Genomic DNA, 22332 nt, shown 5'->3' with positions numbered 1-22332 from the left:
CGAAATGACTAGGCTTGGTGCCTAGTTACTGGTCAAAAACCAGCCTGGATGTTGCTGCTGAGGGTATTTGTGGATGTGTTTACCATTTACAATCAGTTGACTGTAAAAGCAGATTACCCTACATAATGTGGGTGGATCTTATCCATTCCAAAGAAGGCTTTAAGTAAAAGGAATTTTGCTTCAAGACTACCACACAGAAATCTTGCCTGAGTTTCCAGCTCTGAGGCTTTCAAATTAAAGATAATTAAAGACTGCAAAATCAACCCTTACGTGAATTTCTAGCCTGCTGGTCTGCCCTATACATTTCAAACTTGCCACCTCCCATAATCCTGTGAACAAATTTCTTAAAATCAATCAATCAGTCTATGTGTGTGTGTATGTATGTATATATCTAATTGTTTCTGTTTCTTAGGAGAACCTTAATACAGTCCCTGTCTTCCAAGTGAGAGGATTTTCTTCCTTGTCTGGTAATTCTGGATTTTCAGCTAATATTGAAAAGTTTCATGGTGGAAAACTAGAAATCTGATGGGAAACTCTAAGCACATCAGTGGGACTTGTCAACTATGATACTGTGTCTGTATCCTTGGGTTGGTCAATTTCCCCTTGTATGTATTCCCCAGTAGTGACCCTTGTCACCCGCCTAGAGGGGGGTAAAGGCCTCATTTCTAACACTGGGGAGATTGATTGATGTAGAGGAAGGGTGTTTGTGGGTCTCAGCAACCAATGAGCACATTGTATCTACTTTACTCCATCAATAACCATCCTTACTCTTATTTGAAGGGTTCTTGGCCTAATTTCTGCCCCTCAAGGGGTCAGTGACTGATGCTGGGATAGTGTAGATTGATCTTTATAGGTGTAAGATAGTTAATAATCTGTATAGATTGAAATAGTGTATGCTGTCATGGATGTTTTACTGAATCCACACTCCAGAGAACTCTCATGTACAGGAAAACATTATGACTGTGTGGGGGTGTTCATAGGTTTGGAGAGAGAAAGATTCATCTTCAGGAGGCAGGTGGAAGAGGTAAGAGAGAAATCTTTACATTCCCAAGAGGAGGGAACTGTGCGGCCCCAGCCTCCCTGGCGCTAAGAACCACAGAGGGCCAGAGACTGAGGCTCAGAGAGACATATAACACCTCGAATGCGACACCAGTGAAACACCAGGGGACTAACTTATCAGGGAAGACCACTGTAGAAGCAAACTGCGTCCAGAGATGGCTAGTTGAAGTCTAGGGGCAGGATGCAATAACCTGAGGTCTGCTTGGTCCAAATTATGCTGACTTGGGGTAATTTTTTTCCAATTTGGGAAGCTGCTCACCTAATTGGAAGTGTGGATTTCTATGTCTACAAGTCTATTTCTGTTCTGTAAACAAGTTCAAAGAAAACAAACTTATGGTTACCAGGAAGGAAGGGGGGATGGAGGGATAAAATGGGAGTTTTGGATTTGCAGATACTATTATAGGTAAAACAGATAAACAACAAGGTCCTACTGTATAGCAAAGGGAACTAGATTCAATATCTTGTAATAGCCTATAATGCAAAAGAATATGAAAAGGAATATATATATGTATGTGTATAATTGAATCAGTGCTCTATACCAGAAATTAACACATTATAAATAAACTATTCTTCAATTTAAAAAAAAAAGCTGAAAGAAGAAGAAAAATGACAGAAGTATTTTTAAACGAAGAATACTGAAGAGCAGGTTTTCTTTCTGTTAGCACAATTAATTTACAAAATACTAATAAAAACCTACTCTTCACAGTGTGATGCTATCTAAAAAACATGGGAGTGGGGATCACTGAAAGCAGTTGGGATTGGGAAAATGCTTCTTTATGTCACCTGGCTAGTCCTTGGTGAGGATGGCATGCCATTTAGAGGCAGGGTGATTCGTGAGGATGAGTATGATTCCTTTTTCGACTAAAGGGAAGTGGGGGACAACCACAGTAGAGGAATCTGCAAAGTGCTCCAATGATGAGGAGGGAGGGAAGTCAGGAAGGGGAAATCTAAGGCAAGGAGGGTCAGCTCAGGTAAAACCGCTCCCTCTCCAGACCCAATTTGACAAGCTTCTGGCCATTTCTCAAATAAAACTAGAGCAGAAGTAGTCGACGGGCCAGGGAGGGGCAAGGAGGGACTGTCTGGAAATAAGGGACATTTGAATCACTATCATGGAAACTGGATTCTAAAGAGGGTCGAGGGTCGAGGGTCAAGGGTTGAGGGTCAAGGGTCGAGGGTTTGATTTCTTTGATTTGGTGTCTCTATGCCTTGGAAAATCAGAATTTAAAATGAGGCACTACCTCTAGTGGCCTATTTTACTCCCACACATTTCTTTCTGCATTTTGTCATTTTCATTATCTTTTGTGGGAGATCTAGAGCTACCTGCTGCAGCCGCCAGCCTGACTGATGAACCTCTTCACTGACAGAGTGTCTGAGCCACGGGCAGCGGTATGCTGGAGTCATCTCACCCTGGGGGGAGGTCGGGGGCGCCGACTGTGAAGTATTCGGGGAATTTGGCAGAGGGTTATTAAACCGCTGGTAGCCTGACGCCAGCCAGGACGGGAGTGTTTACACTACAGAATTCAACAAACGCTGCCGATCATATTTTTGGAGGGTTGGTTTACCAGCACTTCCCTGGAACAGGGACTGGGGATACAAAGACAGAAAAACGCCACCTGTGAGGCCAGAGATCACTATAAACCATACACGACTGAGAGGCCTTGCTCTTGTCTAAGAAAGCTAACTTTCTATTTTGAAGATGATGGTGATGATGGTAGCTGACACTTATGTGACATGTGACATTTATTATGGTCCAAGAACAGTTCTGTGCACTTTACATATATTAACTCATTTAATTTCCAAAACAAGCTTATTATAAAGGCACTATTATTGCTCTCATTTTATAGATGAGGAAACTGGGGTGCAGAGAAATTGATTCCTTCTTCACAGTCGTGAAGCTAGTGTGGATTTGAACCCCAGCAGTCTGGCTCCAGAGTCCTAAGCCGTTTGGTATTATCCTAAATTGTATTTTTAATAATCACATTTCATTACACTTTCCATCTAGAGTTCTCTGTTTATTAAAAAGAGAAGCAAACTTTCTAGGACCTGTTCTCATGCTCTCAAACCCATGGGGCATGGGAGGCAGAGACCCTTTGGAAGAATTCTTGCTTTTAGAACTTTAAATCTGGTGGGGTTTTTATGTTAACATGAAAGGGGAAAGCAATTGGATTTTTTAAAAAGGAGGTCAAATTTTTTTTTTTGTTTTTAATGAAAAAATAGTTATGTCTATTATTCAGCCTTTGTGAAAGAGGCTTGTTGAGAAAATTCAACCTATTGTAATGAAGTTATTTTTTATGATCTCCTTAGCCTGGCCTGGGCCCTGTTGTTAATCATTTTTATAATATCAGCAAGTCTGCCATAATTATATTAGTGATCTAATGCTTTAGTGGCTTGAAATCACTTTCAGTCATTCTGTGAAGGCTCAAAATCATCCTGTGGAAGAGAAATAAGAGGCCCTATTAACATCCCAACTCCATGGGGGTGCTGGAGAGAGCACGGGCTTGTTCAAGTCCGCGCAGCTAGTAAATGGTCCAGTCTGAACTTGAAGCCAGGCTTTCAGATTCTCAAATCTTTCTACGAAACTGTATTGGCAGTGGAACTTGTCAGTGAGCCAGAACTCCCTACTTACTGGGAATAAGGAGGAGCTTGAAGTTATTCCCTACAACTGTCCAGGGAGCCAATGAGATGCATGAAATGGAGAGCTTCAGACACCCCTTCTGGGAGCCTAATAATTATTAAATAATACAGATAATAGCATAATAAGGCTTCTGTTCTTGCAAAGCATTCCCATATGTTGGTATAAAACACAAACAGAGGGAACGGAATTCCAAAAGATAGCCAGGCCTTATTTGATCACCAATAATATTTTAACACTTTTGTAAATATAAAAGAAACAATAAAATGTAGTGGATAATCTCAGTGGCTTATTAAAAAAGAGTAGGTTTTTTTTTTCCCCTTGGGTTGGGGGAGAATGTCGAGTAAGGAAACTCTTGGCAAGAACAACAGTTTGTTATGCGCTAGGAAAGATGCTAAGCTCTTTCCATGCGTTATCTCACAATTCCTGACAACCACCCTATGCTGGAAGTGCTATTATTGTACAAAACGGGAACTGAGGCTTACATAAGACGCTCTGCCCAGAGTTACACAGTCAGTAAGCGGCAGATGCCACTTCACACTACTTCCCAGACATAAAAAAGATCATTGTCCCACTAGCATTAAGATACACATTAAAAAAAAAAACAACAAAACAATGTCACAGCTTCTCTCCTCTCACATCCATGCAAAATGGGAAGTGTGTTTTAAAGCCTTGCTTTGAAGCTATGCTCTTGTTTACAATCCTAGTTACAGTGGATGCAGACAGTTGTGAAATCTGCACCCAGACGAACCTAAAATGCCCCCTCCTTTCCTTGCTCAAAGAGGACACTGCAAAACCTATTAAGTGCAAAAACAGAAATGGTTTTGGCAATTACAGAGTGAATTTGGGCTGTGCAGGCAAATAATCAAGATAATTCATGTCTCATTCCTTTGACTTGCTAGTCTCTTTCCGACCTGATTCATCCAAGTAATGGCTTCAACCTTCGGCCCTGCTCGTGCGGTGTAGGTGAACATCATTCTGGTCGGATTTGGCAGCCTTGATACGGAAACACCTGTCTTCTGCACAAAGGTGGAAATAATGACAAATGGAAAACTAGCACTTGGGATCTGAAGTCAGCATCAACCACTCTGCCTGCTGAATTATGGATTTCACGCAGACACTCCAAGAACTTTATGATTTGAGGAGGCAGCTGTGATGTGGTGGTGAGGCCCTGGGTACAAGTCTAAGTTCTGGCCGTTACCCACTGGCTGGGCTTGATCACGGCTGAGCTGCCTGACCTCTAAGAACCTCCCTATTTGTATCTGATAATTAAGCCTCACTAATGCCCACTTCAGAGAGGATAATAAGGTTCCTGAATTCATCAACCACAATGCAGCCCACAAACATTAGGTGCTTTATTGTTGTAATTACTGTAATTGCCAAGGATTCTGAAATCAGCTTCATTTGTAGGTTGCTCATAAACCAAACAACAAAAAGCCATGGGAGGCTTTTCAGGTTTTTTTTTTTTTTTTTAAACTGTGACGTTTAGGCTGAATGTCGGGAAGTACTGAAACTTCGAGTCCACATGAATCTCATGAGTGTGAGGAAACTGGTGGCCACATTCTCACATGAGATGCTAATCGTAACCGGAGTGAGCTTAGCTGCAGATTGTGGCCTTGGCCATTAAATTACTTTACTCTTGCAACTTGTAGTCACCTCGACTTTCCTCTTTCACCAAGCAGGGTCCCTGCAGTACCTTCAGACCTTGTAAAATGAAAACCTTTGAAGGCGAGACCTCTAACTTCCCCTAGGAAAGCTGGTTCACATTTCACGTATTGTATATTGGGCTGAGCCTCCAATACTTTCCTTGAGGATCTGGAAACATTTCATGTGTTAACAACATTAGGTGCACAGTAAATTTCCACCCTCTGGCATGTTCTTTTGTGTCTGCACATAACCTGACTGATTTCGGGTTTGGAGTTTTTCTGTTAGTATCTATATTATATGATTAATGCTGATACCATGAGGTTTTTCCAAAGCACCAAAAAAAAAAAAAAAAAGTTTAACTCAGTATTTAGAAGAAAGTCACCCAGGAAAAAAAAAAAATTTTTTTTCCCCATAAGCTGCAAAGCTCAGTCAAATTTGTCCACAGGATATTCTCTGGGAGGCTGCTTTCTCCCTTCTCTGTCCCCCTGAGCTCAGTGGTCCAGTAGGCTAAGCACAAGTAGCAAACCCTGTCCAATTTCCTTAAGTCAGCATTGAGGGGAGAGAGGCCACATGAGTGAATCCATTGGTCACAGAGATGGCAACAAGACCCCAGAATTTAACACAAAGCTTGGCATAAATTGGGCACTTGGTGACCGTTTGATAGACTAAGTAATCTGAAGTAATCTAGACACTTACAAGTTAGGGACACAAAATACTTAGCAAAACATCACCCAAAGTTGCACAGGTAGCTTTGCTGCTGAAAATGTTTCTGTGTCCAACTATTTGTAACATCTAAGAACTTGTTTCATTCAACCTGCTCAGATGGAGTAGGTACACGCTATTACTTTGATCTTTGAAGGAAAGCTCAGAGTGACCCCAGACTTCTGACCGTCTGGGGAACAAAGTTCAATCTTCACACTAAAGCAATCATTTAAAAAAATGCAGGTTGTGCATCTGACATTGAATTTCTCATTGTCCTATGTCTCCTGGAACTCACTGATCCACACTCTTGCAAATACAGAGTTCACTGGGATTCCCAAATGTCAGTGGTTCTCAAACTCAGAATTGCACAGAACTACCTTGGAGGCTTGTTAAAAACAGAGATGCTCAAATTCTGAATTCCACCCTTACAGATTCTGAGATCCTGATTCGTAGGTTTGGGTCTGTTTTTAATTCCAAATTTTTCACTGAGAACTTTTTTTGGTTGTTAAGTTTAGGAATTTGCAAATACGACTCAGTGAGCTAGTGGAAGGTTCCCCTGACGTGGACAGGGCACGACGAGGCAAGTCAATAGATTCTCCGTTTCCCTTAACAACTTGGAGAGTCTTCTATCACAAGGTCCGTTTCAATCAGGCCCTCAGGTGATGTGGGGGGAGGGGGTTCTACAAACCTGGATCGGATCCTGGCATGCCTACTTTACAAGCTGTGTGATGCTGGGCTAGTAACTTAACCTCTCTGGCCTATTTCTTTATCTGAAAAAATGAGGGTTGAGGGGAGGAAAGAACAGTACTTGTCCAGAGTACTGGGGTAAGAATTGTGTCACAGGGCACAAGCACTTGCAAGGTAGGCTCTTATCACAGTACCATGCGCCCAGGAAGAGACTGACACGTGGAACTTTTTACCATTGAAAAAGTTACCAACTTCTCATTTTAAGAGCTGGGCTTCCAGTCTCATGCAAAACTGTCGGAATGACTATTTCTGGCCTGGCAGTCATCAGTTGCCACATTGCTTTGCCAAATTGCAGCTTCGCCTTAACTTGGTTTTCCCGTAATGGGTTTGAGCTGAGCAGGATAAAGCACGGGGGACCGACGCCTCCTTATTCAGATTGTGGGTGCTCGCTGGGCTGCCGCCTACCCACTGGGTCTGGAAACGCAGGGGTCACAATGGGACCAGGCCATTTCTTTTCCACGGTGGTTGCTATTTCCAGTTCATATTTATGAAATACATGTAATTTTAAGGCTTTGCCAAGAAAGAGCCTTCCCTCTGTGGTTCATTAACGGAGTCATATTTAGCCTCTTATTACAAGTCAGCGTTCTGGGCTCTGACTCCCCTGGGGTTCCCATGGCTTGCTCCTGGGACAGCCAGACTTACAACACTGGTCAGAGCTGCTGACCATGTCATTCCAAGCTAAGGGTTGCCTCTCACGCCAAGGGTTTGGTTGGGTTTGGAGGTGGCTGGCACAGAATCCTGCTTCTCTGAAAGAAAATACTTCTTGCTGCAGGCTGCCTGCTTTACCAGCTCTGAATGCGCTGGAACAAGGATGGGGTGCTAGACAGTCACAGTTTGAGGGTGGAGTCTGTCACCTGGAGAGCCAATGGCCAATACTCCAGCATTCTTGAGTGGCCAAGGGGATGATTAGGGCAAGGGGAAGTATATGTCCTGGAATTTTAGAGCAATGCATAACTCAGGGTGTCCCAGCGTAAGATATTCAGACAATTCAGTTGTGTCATCAACATTCTCTAGCGGAGGGCAGAGCTCAGTGGTAGAGTACATGCTTAGCATGCACAATGTCTTGGGTTCAATCCCCAATACCTCCATTAAAAAATTATAATAAAGACATAAATAAACCTAATTACCCCCCCCAAAAAAAACTGTCTTATGTGCATATAGTTATTTTAAGGACCTCGCTCAACTTTCTCCAGCTCAAATTTCCTCTCTGAATATTCCATGCGTCCTAGCCATTGATCTAGAGAAGCAAGACTCTCTCCCTGTGATTAGGCATCCCTGGTAGGCAGACAGAGTTCTTCCAAGCACGAATATTCTTTTGTTAATGACTCAACCTGATTGTTTTTTTTAAACCATCAGTCATAACTAAGATGATTTCTCCTTTATTTTCAGTAACCTTATAATTAGCTAAATAGTTTCATCAATATGAGTAAAAGGCCAAATTGTTGGTTCTTCCTTTTCTTGCTCCCCTCCCTTTGGTATTTGGCAGCAATTTAGGGAATATGCAGGGACCTAGCAAAAATTCCTCTGATGTGAACAGATAATGGGGGCAAGAAAATGGATTATCTCTCTTTTTAGAAGCAAAGGCCCCGGTCCTGCTAGCCAGGGAGCAGGCAGGCACCTCCTTGCACATCAGAAGAGGGATCCTGTATCTTTGATTCCCCAGAAACCCTCTTCTTTGATTTCCTGCTGAGTGGCCAGGACTTTGCTGGCCCTGGGCTCAGGACTGCTGTGCGTGAGGCCACAATGCTGCCCCATCCGGACCACGCCAGAGGGGCTACTAAGATAAGGACCATCCAGCCCTCTCAACTAAACAGAGGTAGTAGGCTTGAGAGGAGAGAGTTGTTTAGATGGAGGTGAGGAAAGACACTTTCTTTGGTTTAGGAAAACATTATCTCCTTGGTACAAAGGAGAGATGTGAACTGATAAGAGGCTTTATTCCCTTGGAAGAAAGAGGACCTGCTTCAGAGTCCCAATCCCAAACCCAAACCCAAACCCAATCTTCGGGGAAAGTTGGGGTGGGGGCAGGAGACAAAGGGTAGGAGAGAGGATGCAACTCGTGGGCAAAGTTGGGTCCCTGGGGAGGGGAAAACAAATTCTTTAGACCGTGTGAAAAGTATATGGCAGGTGGTCCTCAGTCTCGAAATTTGGTTAACTCAAATGAGATTTTAAAAATAGAGGAAAACTGCTGTTTCTAATGAGTCATAGTCATTTAACTAACATACCTGCACTCAACACTTTGCTCAAGGATTTCATGGCAGTTAAACTAAAAAAAATTAGAATGCATACTGAGGGAAAACAAGGTTCCTTACTCTTTTTCCTTAATACAGTGATGATTATTATTATTTTAAAGATAGCCCACTGTAGAAGCCCATAGCTTTGCCAGCAAAAACAACATCCTGCCATGGTTAAAAGCATGTTATAATTTGTGGCTATGCATTCAGCACTGGACGTGGAGTGGTGTTCTATTTCAACCCAATTTAATTATATGCTCCTTTTATACATCGTAGATGGCTCACACTAGCAGAATTGTTTTGCCTGGTGAAAAACTGGCCATGACTTGTCATAACGGGCTGGTTTATAGAACCACTGAAGTATACTTACTGCCCATCATTTGGGAATTATGGTACCATAACAACCCTTTATTTACATATACTGCTGAGACAGTAAAAACAGCAAATAGATTTCTTAAATCGAGATGGCAGAAATTTCCCCCCCAGGGCCCTTGGCCCTCATTGTGGCAGTAACATATGCAAGTCTAAATAACTTTGGTGTCTGCGTTTCAGCAGTGCATCATTTCATGGGCAGTTTATAACATTCTAATAATAAAATGGACTCTAAATTTGGAGTTGGGCTTCACGAACAGTAGATGGTAATGCACACGCAGAATCTCTAAGTGATTTGCGGGGAAGGTTTAAATTTGCTAGTCACACTCCCACGGAGAGACTCTGCAGAGGGGATGAAGGGGAATCAGTGGTTGGGCCGTTGAGGTGGCAAAGCCTTGAACCAGGAGAGCGCCTGACCTAGTTTGCTTGAACACAGATCCTGCATCTGGGTAAAGCCAGGGATTCTTTCATCTTCAGACTCCTGGCACTTAAGTCATCTTTTCCCTTGAACAACAGAAACCCTATAAATCCACACTCCCCCCAGCCCCGCCCCCTTTTGTCCTACTCTATTCTTTCTTCTGTCTTCATGATGTATCTTTGGGGGAAAATTTACTGGGGTAAAGCATCACGCCCTCATTAACTGCTTGTCCTGGCACTTCATGTAAATTGCCCTCTCATTCTTGACTTTCTGCTCCTTTATAGAGTTGTCACTGGGCTTACATTTAATACACACGTTATAAAAGCATGCTCCACTATACTTCTATTCCTGGGGTGATGGGTTCACCTTGTGCCCCTGTTAGCTTCTAACACAGGTATACATCTACCCGGGAAAGGACAGTGGGTGGACGTCATAACTCAGACGGTCATTACCAGTCATTCTGCGGTGACATCCAAGTGGCCCAAAGGGGCAAATACTTAAAAGGAGAGCCTATTCCTCTAGGCTGCTGAGGCCCGGAAGAGTGTGGAAGGACAAGGGAATCAGCGGCTGTGACAGCATCTCTGGATTCCTGAGGCCAGCGCACTGCGCCTGTGGGACGCTGCAAATGGATTGGCTAAACTGGACACTCCTGTAATTATCAAGGTCTGCGACTTCGGTAAAGGGGATTAGGAAATGGACGGCCTCCCTGGGGGAGCACTTGGGTCGGTTATGCTTGTGAGAGCGAGGCCCCCTGCAGGTCTGCCCCGCATCCCCCCTCCCCCCCAAACCCGGCAGGGGCAGGGTGCCGAGGGCGCAGGCTCACTCACCTCCGGACGGCAGGCCGGCGCAGCTGCCTCCGTGCTGGCAGGGGCTGCGCTCGCAGGCGTCAGGGTAGAGCACGCAGCCCAGCTTCAGCTCAGTCAGGCCTACCACCTCGGCGAAGCTGCTGCGCTTGTTCTGCAGCGGCAGCTCGTTGTTATTCAGCATCACCGAGTCCAGGCAGCCCTGGAAGCCGCTCAGCACCTGTGTGACCCGAGTGTCGGTCAGGCTGCGGATGTTATCCGCCTGCACCAGGGCCCCGAAGTAGATGGTACTCTCGGTGCTCAGCGTCTGGAAGTAGAGGGGCGCCCTGCGCCGCTCCACGTAGCTGTCGTCCAGGGCCAGGCTTGTGAAATTGCGGTTGAGCTCCAGGAAGACCGAGTGCCAGCTCCCGTCGTTGACAGCGCGGCCCGAGATGCCCAAGATTCCGGGGCCGTTGCCGCAGTCCAGCTGGAACCACAGCTTGCCGTCCACGATCTGTGCGGGAACCAACACCCGAGTGCTTTTAAACATGCATCCGGCAGGACGTTCCTGGACACCCTGCTCCCCACCAGCCTGAGGGCTTCTTCACAAGAAGGTTCTAGGATGGACACTGCGTTTGATCCAGTCATAAATCTGCCCTGGTTTGATTTTTAATAATCACTCTCCCCCCTCATTATGTGCTATGCAAATATATGCCTGATCTTCCACAAATCTTCTTGTAATTAGCAATAAGAGCAGAGCTTCGGAAATCCACAGTTATGTTTAAGAATGATCCTATTCTTTCTGTTCATCCCTTAAAAATTCACGGCAATTTCTTGTTGAGGAGGGGGTCTGTTTATTTTCTGCACCCTTCTTAGTTACTACCAGGATAGGAATGATTTCTGTGAACTCATTAATACTGATTTACAAATATTTATCGAACACCTACTGTGTGCTAAGCAGTGTGCTAGGTGCTAGGGTGACCACTGTGAGCAAAAAGAGTTATCATCTCTGCCCTCTTGGAGGTGATGTTTGAGTCGGGGAGATGGCCAGAAATCAGATAAACACAGAAATGCATACATACTCCCCAAGTCAGTTTATGTGTGTGCTGCAGGGGACAGAAAGGGGCCAAGCAGAAACCAAAGACTTCCTACTTCTCAGCTTTGTACACATTTAAGATTTAAAACCTCTCCCATATTAAACATTAGCATCTTCTTAAAACAGTTCTTCAGGATTGCTGCTCATCATTTAGGTTAAGATTATCTCACAGAGTGCTTGGGGCTTGGCCATTCGCTTAGAATGTATATATATTTAATGACATCTGGAACTCCAGAAGGATCTGGTTAACTATTCACAGCTTGTGGATACACCCAGCCCCTGGCCTGGGGTCAGCTACAACAGAGACCTGCCTGCTTCTTTGATTGCACTGGTGCAGGGAGGACATTCAAGTATCCCCACCTGAACCCGCCAGGAAGCCAACCCCAGCAGAGCATCAAACTCAGGAAGAAAGTGTGCTGCAGAAGGATACTGGCTGGCTGGCCCAGAGCTGCTGGGCACGTACTGGTCCTCCATGGAGACCCAGGTTCAACTGCTGCTGAGGAGACGGGCTGACCTTTTGAAGCCTCTGTTGTCCACCCTCATCTCCATTTCTCAGAAATACAAGATGGTTTGAGGATCCAGGGGATGAGGGCCAGATCCCTGTCTAGTCAACAAATTGCTATTGGGTCATGAAGGCATTCATAGCCAGAAACCGTGAAACAGAAGCTCCTCTCCTCTTCTTTGTCTATGATTTAGCAGAAGAAGGATCCTGGGGAGTCCAGCACCTACGTCATGGCAGGGCGGCTGGCCTTTGCTTAGGATCTGCTGACACGTGTAGTCCTACGCCAAATCCTGGTTAGAGAACATGAACTTGTGGAGAGAGGGAGGGCAGAGGAGGAAGACAGACCTTCCAGAGCACTAAGAGCCAAGGAGGTAGGAATGTCAAGTGAATTCATAGAAATCAACCGGACCAGACTTTCCAAAATGCATTTGGCTCACGATAAGCCTGTTAGGGACGACCACAACATCCCCCATCCTCACAAATGGAGTATTTCTCTGTCATCTGTGCTTCAGTGGGATCTGCAGACAGCGGCTTCTCAGGGACTCTCATTTCTGCCTCTGTGGCTCTAGGGATTTTCTGGCACCCTCTCCTTCTGCATATAAAGTTTATCCCACATCAGTGTGTGTATATGGAAGGCAAGGGGCTTTGTGAAGCAGGCAGAGCCTTGGGAATTTAGGAATGAGAAATCTAATTCCGGCTTAGCCATGTCATCATCCGGATGACTTGGAGAGAACTGGCTGGCCTCTGTGGGTTTGGGACCCCTTGCATGGAAAGCAGAGATAAGTGCTGTGGCTTATTTTACAAGGAGACTGGGGCCACTGCAGAAGGCTTAGCCGCCTCATACACAGTTAGTGTGTACCTCCTCCACTCTGCGATGCAAATGTATGCACGTAAAAAGACTGGAGACAAATACTTATGTTCTTTTCAGAGAGCTTTCATGTGTAATCTAAGCTGTTGCCTTCGTCATTTACTTTTTTTTTTTTGGTTCAACAAAACGGACTGAATGAATATTGTAAATCATACCAGAATACTTCCTTAGTGACAACTCCTGGATAATATCCATATTCTTATTTCAATGGAAGTCATAAAATGATCAAATGAGACTTCGGGGACTACCTTCCTCTGGCACAGTCCATCTGCTGTTATGCTCAGTGGCTACCAAGTGGGATCCCCAGTCTATCAAGGAAAATCTTGTGATGAGGGTGCAATTCATCTAAGGTTTTGTAAAAGGATGCATTCAATTAATATATTACTTGGTCCATTCCCCTCCCCGACCCTAACCCCAACCTCTCGGGATAAAAAGCAAGTCACAAATTCATCCAGGAGAACTGATGTGGCTCTGATGTACTCACATCCATCAAAGTTCTATAACTAAGGAACAAAAATTATCCCATGGTAACACTGAGCATGGTTGTTTCCTTTTTTTTTTTTCCTGTTGAAAAAAAACAAAACAAAACAAACCCAGCAGCAACACCGCTGAAGGAATAGAAACCTGATACCTTACATGAGCCTTAGCCTTTTGAAAACAAAAATGACTCCTATCTTCAAAATTCTAGGCGTTTAGAACTATATGTCTTGTTTAGATGACAATCCAGGAAGCTGATGCCAAAAGCTACCTTGCAAAAAGTTAATACTTTGCTAAGTATATTATGTCAGGGAGAGGAGAGGACAGTTTCATATCTGAGTCCTTTCATACTGGAAAACTAGACTCTAATCATATTTAGCTTTTCTCTGCCTTCAGAATAGGGTTTACCCAGTTTTAAAGGATCTTTCTTTTAAGAGGACAGAGCTTTCTTAAATTGGAGGGCAAGCTATTTTAACACAAACTGAGGTGTGCATACAACTGTAAGAAGAGTCTATAGAACATGACCTTGGAACGATGTGCTGTGGGGTGGGGAGCGGCAGCAGGCAGGCAATGCGTTCAATGAAACGCAGAATTCAGGGTGTGGTCCTAATGTCACAAAATATTTAGGTATTCGGGGTTGTGTGAATCAGTGATGTGTTTTAACACGGATCTTCAGTGGCTTGGGGCTTGGGAGACAAGATATCAGAACTGTAAGAAGTCATCTGGTAGGAAAGTAGGATTTTGAGTTAAAAAGTGTGGCACAAAGTCTTACTCCTTCAGATCCTTGAGATGTGGCTCTAGCAAATGCACTGTAATCATAGAACTCTGAAGAGGGTTATTAAATATTCTTTGAACACGGAACTTTTTGAAAGCCTATTTTTAAGGCTGCCATTACTAGCTATCTGGCACACAATAAATGCTCAAAAAATACGCTCTGAATGAATAAATGAATGAATAAATCTCCGCCCTCCAAATCTCTTCTTTTGATAGATGCTGTAGTACTCCTGACCTGCCGGCCACTGATGCAGGGCCAGGTCCACTAATGACCAGCTTAGGCAAGTCACCGATTCTCTCTGAACCTGTTTCTTCATGGGCAAAAAAAGGCAGGCACTCATAACTGTGCACAGGAGAGTGAGACTAAAAATACATGCTTGTGAAAGCACTTCGTAAACGCTTAAGTATTTTCCTATTATTATAATCTGTAATTATTGTAAGTTAACTCACTTGTCAGTGATACTCTTTCACAGACCCTTGAATCTCTGGAATACTGTGGGCACTTCCTTGTTACTCTTCAGAGCTGTGTTGGACAGATATGGCTGTTCCGAGTGGACTGTTTTACAGACCAAATGAGCTTTCCCTAACTATCTTCCTCTCAGTCTTGGGGTCTTAAATTAACCACGTCTGAGAATCACCAACATGAAGCCATGTTGGGTGACCAGCGCCTGCACTGGATGTTGGGTGGAGCCTCCTTTTTGCTCTGTGGTTGTCACTGCCCTGTAGGGGGCGGTAGCACAGGGAACTACATTCAGTATCTTATGATAACCTATAATGGGAAAGAATCCGAAAAAGAATATATATATATATATATATATATATATATATATATATATATATGTATAACTGAATCACTATGCTGGACACCAGAAACTAACACAACATTGTAAATCAACTATACTTCGATAAAAAAAAATGAAGCATGTTTTGTCCATAATTTTCCTCCAAAATAAAATGTGGTATTTCTAGATTAATAAGCATGTACTTTTTTGCTTTTGCTATATAATATTGGACCTGAGAAGACTGTCATAGGGAAAAAGTTACTTGCATCTAGCAAATCTCTCCTGCTGATCTGGCATGTTTCTTCTCTTTCATTGGTTCAAGGAGAGCCACTGAACTCATCCCACCATTTCATTCTGACTTTGGCTGCCAGGAAATTCAGAGTTATGGTTTGCATTCAACTAACCCCTGGGTCTAGATTTGTCGATGATATTTTGCCATTCCTTGTTTCAGTGGTTGGGTCTTAATCTTTTGTTATCATCTTTTTTTTTTAAATAAAGTATAATTGACTTACAATATTATATTAGTTTCAGGTGTGCCACATAGTGAATCAATATTTTTATACATTAAAAAATGATCATCAATGGTAAGTCTAGTTACCATCTGTCACCATACAAAATTATTACAATATTAGTGACTGCATTCCCTATGCTGTACATTACACATCCTCATAACTTATTTATTTTATAACTGAAAATCTGTATCTCCTAATCCCCTTCCCCTATCCTTGTTTCCATCTTAATAGTGCTTTGATTTTATTGCATTTGAGTGTTTATGGTAAGTCTAGAATCTCTTTTGGAAGAAGACAGGGCATTCTCATGCTCCTTGTCCATGAGAATTTTCACCTCCCGAGGTCTCCATGCAATTCTTCAACTGTCTTCAAGGGGGTACCCTTCACCCCACAGATTGTCTTAAGTACTTTTTAGAGAATGTGCTCCAACTGGGAAAATATAAACAACCAAGAGGTGCAATTTAAACAAAGCATTTCAGCGTGGTCATGGAACCAAAGTACAAGGCACATACTGTACCTAAAGCCAATGAAATTAAATCTTGCATGAGGCTGAAAATGTTAAGCAAACAGATCCAAATCCCCTAAGTGGATATTCCTGGAGACTCCAGGAGAATATCTGCAATAGTTCAGTACAGCTGTGTCCTGCTTTGGGCAAAGCCAACATATGAAAAGCAAACGTAGAGAGCAGACAGATTGGGGGTGATTATTCACATCACAAAGGGATTAATGGAGGGGTTCCTTCAAATAGCAACCACCCTTAGTTTATTAGAATTCCATTTATAGAGATTCAATTTACACAACTTTCAGAAACACACTTGTTTCATGAAATACAATATACCTTAGGAGCTAGAGCTGCCTAAAAGGTTTAATTATTCTTCTTTCCCATCCCCAGGGATCTGCACATTTTAGACATTTGCAAGCAAAGTGTCAAATGACAAGCTTCATTTTAGGATCAAGCCATTCAGGTCCAATATTTTTGTTCTCTCTCAAATTTAATGCTTTCTAGGAGATTTGCAAATGGAAAGTATATCCCTCCTAAGGATGTTCTGTAACCACCAGCCCTGTAGGAGCCTGAAGGGGGCGAGGTGGAAGGTCAGCGACACCCAGGCAGAGTCCTTGGGAGCTGGGTCCTCTGGATGGGCAGAGCACTTGCATAGTAGTCATACAAAACCTCACTTCTCAGGGCTGTATAGAAAGTGAGCTAAGGATCCAAGGCAGATTGCTTCAAGGGACAGGAGGTTAAAAAGACAGGACTTAGGTTTTTGAATTTTTCTTCTTCCACTATGAAGATCTGATTTGTATTCATTGTCTTCTAAATTGTGCATTCAGAGTGCTTCTTGTGCTTCTTTTAAAAACACTGCTTTCCTACCAGACCTGAAATTATTCTCTAAGTTGAATGAGTAAGGCCCAACTTTAAAGTCCAGCTCTGCTGACTCTCTCTAGACACCAAGTAATACCTGGCAGTACCAGAAGGGGGTACATACGAGCCTACATGGTAGGAGAGGCCACTGGCATTTAATGTTCTACACACTTTCCTCCCTCCAGGATGAGAGCCTGGGCCACCTAATCAACTTGGATGTGATCTAACAGTCAAAGAACAGAAGCTAAAATGGCCCACCATGATCCCAGTAGTCTAGTGACAGAACACTAGGAAGGAAAAAATCAACAGCCATATCCACTTGCTAGGCATCTCCTACTGGACAGGCTCCACCCGCCTCTGAACACGCTTACAGTGGGCAGTGGGCTGGCATAGCATCTTGGTGAGAATAGCGTTCTATATTACACGTGTCTCCCTCCTTCTTCTCCCCTCTCCTCCCATCTTGGAAGGCTTAATCCGGACTACAGATGCCCAGATGTGATTTTGGATAAAATGAGTTGTAGTCACAAGGCTGAGAGTTGGGGAGAGCACGGAGATGAAGGGCACGGTGTGAGAGAGAGTGGAGGGCAGGTCCAGGCCTCTCACTTAGTAGCTGGACAACCTTGGGTAAATCATTTAACCTCTCTGAACTTCTATACTCTCCTTGATCAAATGGGGATGACCATATATATAAAACACATTTTTAGATTAACTTCGTAACAAAAGTCAAATGAGGCATGTAAAGCTATTTATTAGTGTTACTGTTTTCATGAAGGCACCAGAAGCTCTGACCTGAATTCAAATGCCAGACATGCTGTAAAGGAAGTCTGGTGCCTTCCGAGGGTTTCTGAGGCTAGGAGTGATTTAAAAATTGAGCTACTTGGGCCATGATAGGGCATATGGAATTTTCTATACCCCAGATCTCCAACTTCCTCCCTGAGCAAGAACAGAAGTGACCTTCAGGGGTCAGTGGGCAGATCCATGTGGTAGAGGAGGATACAGTCAATCTTTGTAAAGGACCACCCCTGCCGTGGAACTGATTAGGAAACACATTCTAATGAACTGTCGAGTGATTACAGCTCAAAGGAGGCCGACCCTTGAACCCACTCTAGAGAGAGATGCCCCAGTCTCCGAAGAGCCAATTTCCAGGCTGAAATGTTCAAAAGCAAATGGGGTGTTGGCACACTTCCCAGTTCTGCTGCTGCTCCCCTTTGCTCTAAAGTCGGCTTCTGGTTTCCGAACTTAAAAGAACGAAATGATTTCAGACCCCAATCCAAGAGCCAAAATACTAACATGAGAACTGACTGCGGGAAAAGATAACCTGTTTTAATTACCTTCAGAATTATGCAGGGGTTTGCTCTGGTGTACATTATAATCCCGTTGCTTTGCAGCGTTCGCAGGCGCAGAGCTAGCTTAAAGTCCTCTTCTTTGCTATTTTCAGAAAGCCGGTATTTGATGTAACTGTTTCCAGCAAAGCTGAGAGAAGTGTGCCCTGAAAAGACCATGACGGGGAGACAGTATATACTTTTAACACCCAGAAACGAGCAGGGACACATGAACTCACCCAACGACTGCCAAGCAAGTTGATTAAAGACCATGGGAAGTTAATGAAGGCATTGAGGAGAAACCATTTTTTTGATTCAAAACTGCTTCTCCTTTTCAGGTCATTCTCTAATTTCAAAGTGAAAAAAATATTAACTAGTCAGATGCCAAAAAACTTACTGTCTCATGTCAAAGGCAACTTAGTAAATTCTCTAACTTGAATTTTCTGAGTGTCCCTAAGTTCCCCATGCCTCCTTCCTAAAATTAGCACCATTAAAAGATACCCCTTTACTCCCACCCTCATCACAGACTCTCAAGAACTTTCAATTCCATGAAACAAAGGAAAGACAAAACCATTTTCAGAGAATATCCATATTCCTCAAGCATAATAATGCCAAACAGCCAACTGAGGTCATTTGCACTAATGTTGAAAAAAGGTAACTGATGTAAAGGAAGTTCATGTCTTGCGCAGTCACAATTCTACCTTTGGACCATTAATTTCAAGGCTCCCTGCCTAGAATCTTTAGTCCTACCCACATCGGCCAATTCTGAGTTTGCCCTCTTCTTTTTTTTTTTTTTCCTGATTCTTAACTTTGTTTTAACAAGCAAAGTAAGGGCTGAAAAGCTGTCTCATTGGGGTAAAAGGTAGAAAGTGTGGAAGTAAACCAACTGGATGATAATCACGGACAATGAAGTGTTGGAAAGGAGAAGAGAGACGGGCAGAAAGAGATATCTGAAGTTAGGCAGCTTGGCCTTATTGTCACCCCACATGCACACCTGCTGTGTGCACAGCGTGTGTGTTAGGGTGGGGACAGCATAACTATCTTTTAAGTCGAAGCCTTAGATGACTTCAGAGGCAAATGTGCTGGTGACCCCCTCAGTTCAGGGGCAGCTCCGTTCTTGAAATCAACTGTGAAAGAGCTTCGGCTTCTATTTTCAGGAACAGTGCTTGTCTCTGCAAAGGCTGAGCTTCTAGAACCCAGTGCTTGGCAAGTGCCTTGCACACACTAGGAATAATTATTTTTTATTCCTATTATATTATTATTATAATCATCACTCGATAAATATTTCTTGGATTCCAAAATTAGTATCAGTGTGCCTGTATTTTAAACACATCCTCTACCAAAAAGAGGGTTCTCTTGGCACCAAAACTGAACAGCACCCCTGTTAGGGGAAAGAAGCTGTAGAGAATATGGGAGTCAAATGAAGCACAGAAGCTGAGTGATGATCAGAAATGGAGGATCATGTAGACTGAAATAACATAAATACTGATTTTTTTCTTTCTTTAGGACACACAGGTGAGCACCTCTCCTCTTGGGAACATGCAATTAGCAGTACATTTCCTGAGGAGAGTCTGCTTACTTGGGACTGTAGGCTGGGCTTACTCGATGGAAGGTCAACTTGCCTGGCTCAGCTCTACCTTCTATTAAAAGGTAGAGGTTTGTGTAGCCCTCTGAACATCAAAGGCCATTCCACAAATACTCCAACTCCTCCTGCCTAGCCAACAGCCTTCTATTTTCTGTAATTTCACACCCATAATGTCCAAGTGACATGACTGAAAACACCTGCTGTGGTCTCCTGTTCCATAAGGAGCCCACAGGCCTTGTATGCTTCCTTAGCACAGGCTGCAGCTGTCATAACTCCCAAGGATTCGGGGAGGGGATGCTAGCTGTGGTCCATTCTGAAGGAAAACATTGCATGCAGATAGAAATGTCTTCTGGAAGGGCTACGGGAAGATGAATTTACTCAAGGGCAAGGGCTTCAGGAATATGAATTTAGACCCTTATCACCCCACCCCACTCTGCACCTGAGCACTCTCCGAGCTTCCCCGGTGGACACTGGCAGAGGAACGGTCTCCTGCTGGCTTCGTAACCAACACACTGCATGTCCCCCGGACACGGCTTCTCCATGCAAGGATCGTTGGACCCTGGGCACAGTCCTCCTGTGACAAAGGGAAACGCGCATGATCAGTACAAAGGCAATCAACCAGGCTCTACAGGCTCTGGGCTGAGAGACAAAGTGGCCACCTGCAAGGAGGAGGCCTGGACGGGATTCACCTGGTGTGGATTCCCATCGAACATCCCTGCATCTGCAAAGGCTCACTGCCAGAGTGAAGTAGCTGAGGGGCAAAGAGTCCATGTGGGGCTCCTCTTTTTAGGCTACCCAGCCTCTCGTGGGCTCTGCTGGAGCGGGGTTCCTGCACACTAGTGGCCATTGGAATGCATCACTTGACTTTAGATTTCTCCTACGTCCCTCTCCCATCCTGGAAAACTTAGGGCCAGACTTCAGAAGATGTCAGCCGTTGTTTTCAGAGGGAGGGGGGAAAGGCTTTCCCAAAGAAAAGTAGGACTCATTCTATGTTGTGAAAGCACCACTCCCACTGGGTCCCAATCCCTTCTGCTACCTGCGATCGTATTGATTAGCTGTAAATGTGCCCTGCCGACTACCAAAAATAGTAGAATTATTCTTGGCAGAGGTAGGCTTCCTTTTCACCTGTTCGATGTTTATAGCACCGTGAGATGAAAGGTTAATTCCTCAGAAGGGAAATTCGGGAAAGCACATTAACCGATTAAGGCAGAATTCAGGACCCAAGGGAGTTTTTTTCAGAGATGTGGGGATGGCAAATATGGGTCCACGGAAGGAAATGCACTTTTCAAAGGTCTTGGTTATTTGAAATGTAATCAGGCGAGAGTTTAAGTGGTAAAAGGACTGTAGAAAAGGCGACACAAATTGCAAATAACCCATAGCTGAGTGAGCAGTGGTCTCAAGAAACACCTCTTCTCTGTGAACCAAGAACACACCGGACACTAGCAGCTTCTTTCCTCAGTGAGATCTGGCCCACTCTCCTCCTCCTTCCCATCCAAACTCTTTCCTCCTCACTAAGCATATTGTCCCGTGGTACAGTCATTTCTTTGTCCAGGAGAAAGCAGACAGTGAATGCTAACTACACATAAACACTGTAAGAGCTGTAACCCTGGAAGGGAGCAAGATAAGTAGCATCAGCAAACTCGGAATTCATCAATCCTCTTTTCCACTGGTTTAGCGCTCAGCCATAAAAGATCATCTTGGCAATGATCCAGCTTATGAAGTCTTCGAAGATGAAGGGATTTTTTAACCGAAAATGTGGACTGATCTTTGCAAATGGTTCTAAAAGACATAAGTGCCCTGAAATACATCTTCCTATTTTCATTCCAAGGAGTCTTTATTCCTGCCACGTATCTATCAATATTTATGGAACTTAAAACAGCTGTTCAGCCACCTTCTGATCTGTTTTAAGAGGCTTTTGATAACCAGTTTTTGAATTTTTGGTGCATTCATCAAACAAGTAATTTTTTAGGGCCAGTGAGGTGATAGGCCTGGACATATAAAGCTGAAAAAAAAGTGATCCCATCTCTTCTCCCGCTCCCCCAGGAAACAGCACCCAAACACGTGATTGCAACACAATCAGGCAACTGCTCTGCTAGGGATACGTGAGAGCAGAGGAAGCACTGGAGAAGGAACAGCCGTGTCTCCTGGGAGAATGTCGGACGTCCTCGCAAAGGAAGAGAGCATTTTCAACTCAGCCTTGAAGGATGAGACCTTTTGAGTAAGAAGAACTGTTTCATGGGAATGAACCAATCGTAGTTGGTGGCTTAACTGCATGCATGCGTCCGTGTTTTCACAACTCTACCAGCCTACTCTGCTCTCTCCACGAGTGGCTTGGTTTCAGTTTCCAGGCCTGTATACTTCTAGGTAGGTTCTACGTGTTGACTAGTTAGCACGTGCTCCAAGTGCAAACTGAACCCAGTGCTCACCTCAGCCACATGGAGGTGGCGATGAGCATAAATGAATCACA

General features: G+C 43.9%; 1 protein-coding gene across 4 annotated transcripts in view; it reads right to left on the bottom strand.

Moving 5' to 3' along the window:
* Window positions 1–22332, bottom strand: part of FAT3 (FAT atypical cadherin 3) — a 613920-nt gene that overhangs the window by 14107 nt on the left and 577481 nt on the right. For all 4 annotated transcript variants that reach the window (XM_031460537.2, XM_064492802.1, XM_031460538.2 and 1 more), the window contains 3 exons: window positions 20305–20439; window positions 18290–18447; window positions 10636–11104 (listed from right to left, as the gene is read on the bottom strand). In XM_031460537.2, the coding sequence (XP_031316397.2) occupies window positions 10636–11104; window positions 18290–18447; window positions 20305–20439 (762 nt within the window). The remainder of the gene's footprint in view (window positions 1–10635; window positions 11105–18289; window positions 18448–20304; window positions 20440–22332) is intronic.

This window comes from Camelus dromedarius, chromosome 12 (genome assembly GCF_036321535.1).
Source record: "Camelus dromedarius isolate mCamDro1 chromosome 12, mCamDro1.pat, whole genome shotgun sequence".
Taxonomy (NCBI): domain Eukaryota; kingdom Metazoa; phylum Chordata; class Mammalia; order Artiodactyla; family Camelidae; genus Camelus; species Camelus dromedarius.
Note: the sequence above shows the minus strand (reverse complement) of the source record. Positions and strands in the feature narration are given on the sequence as shown.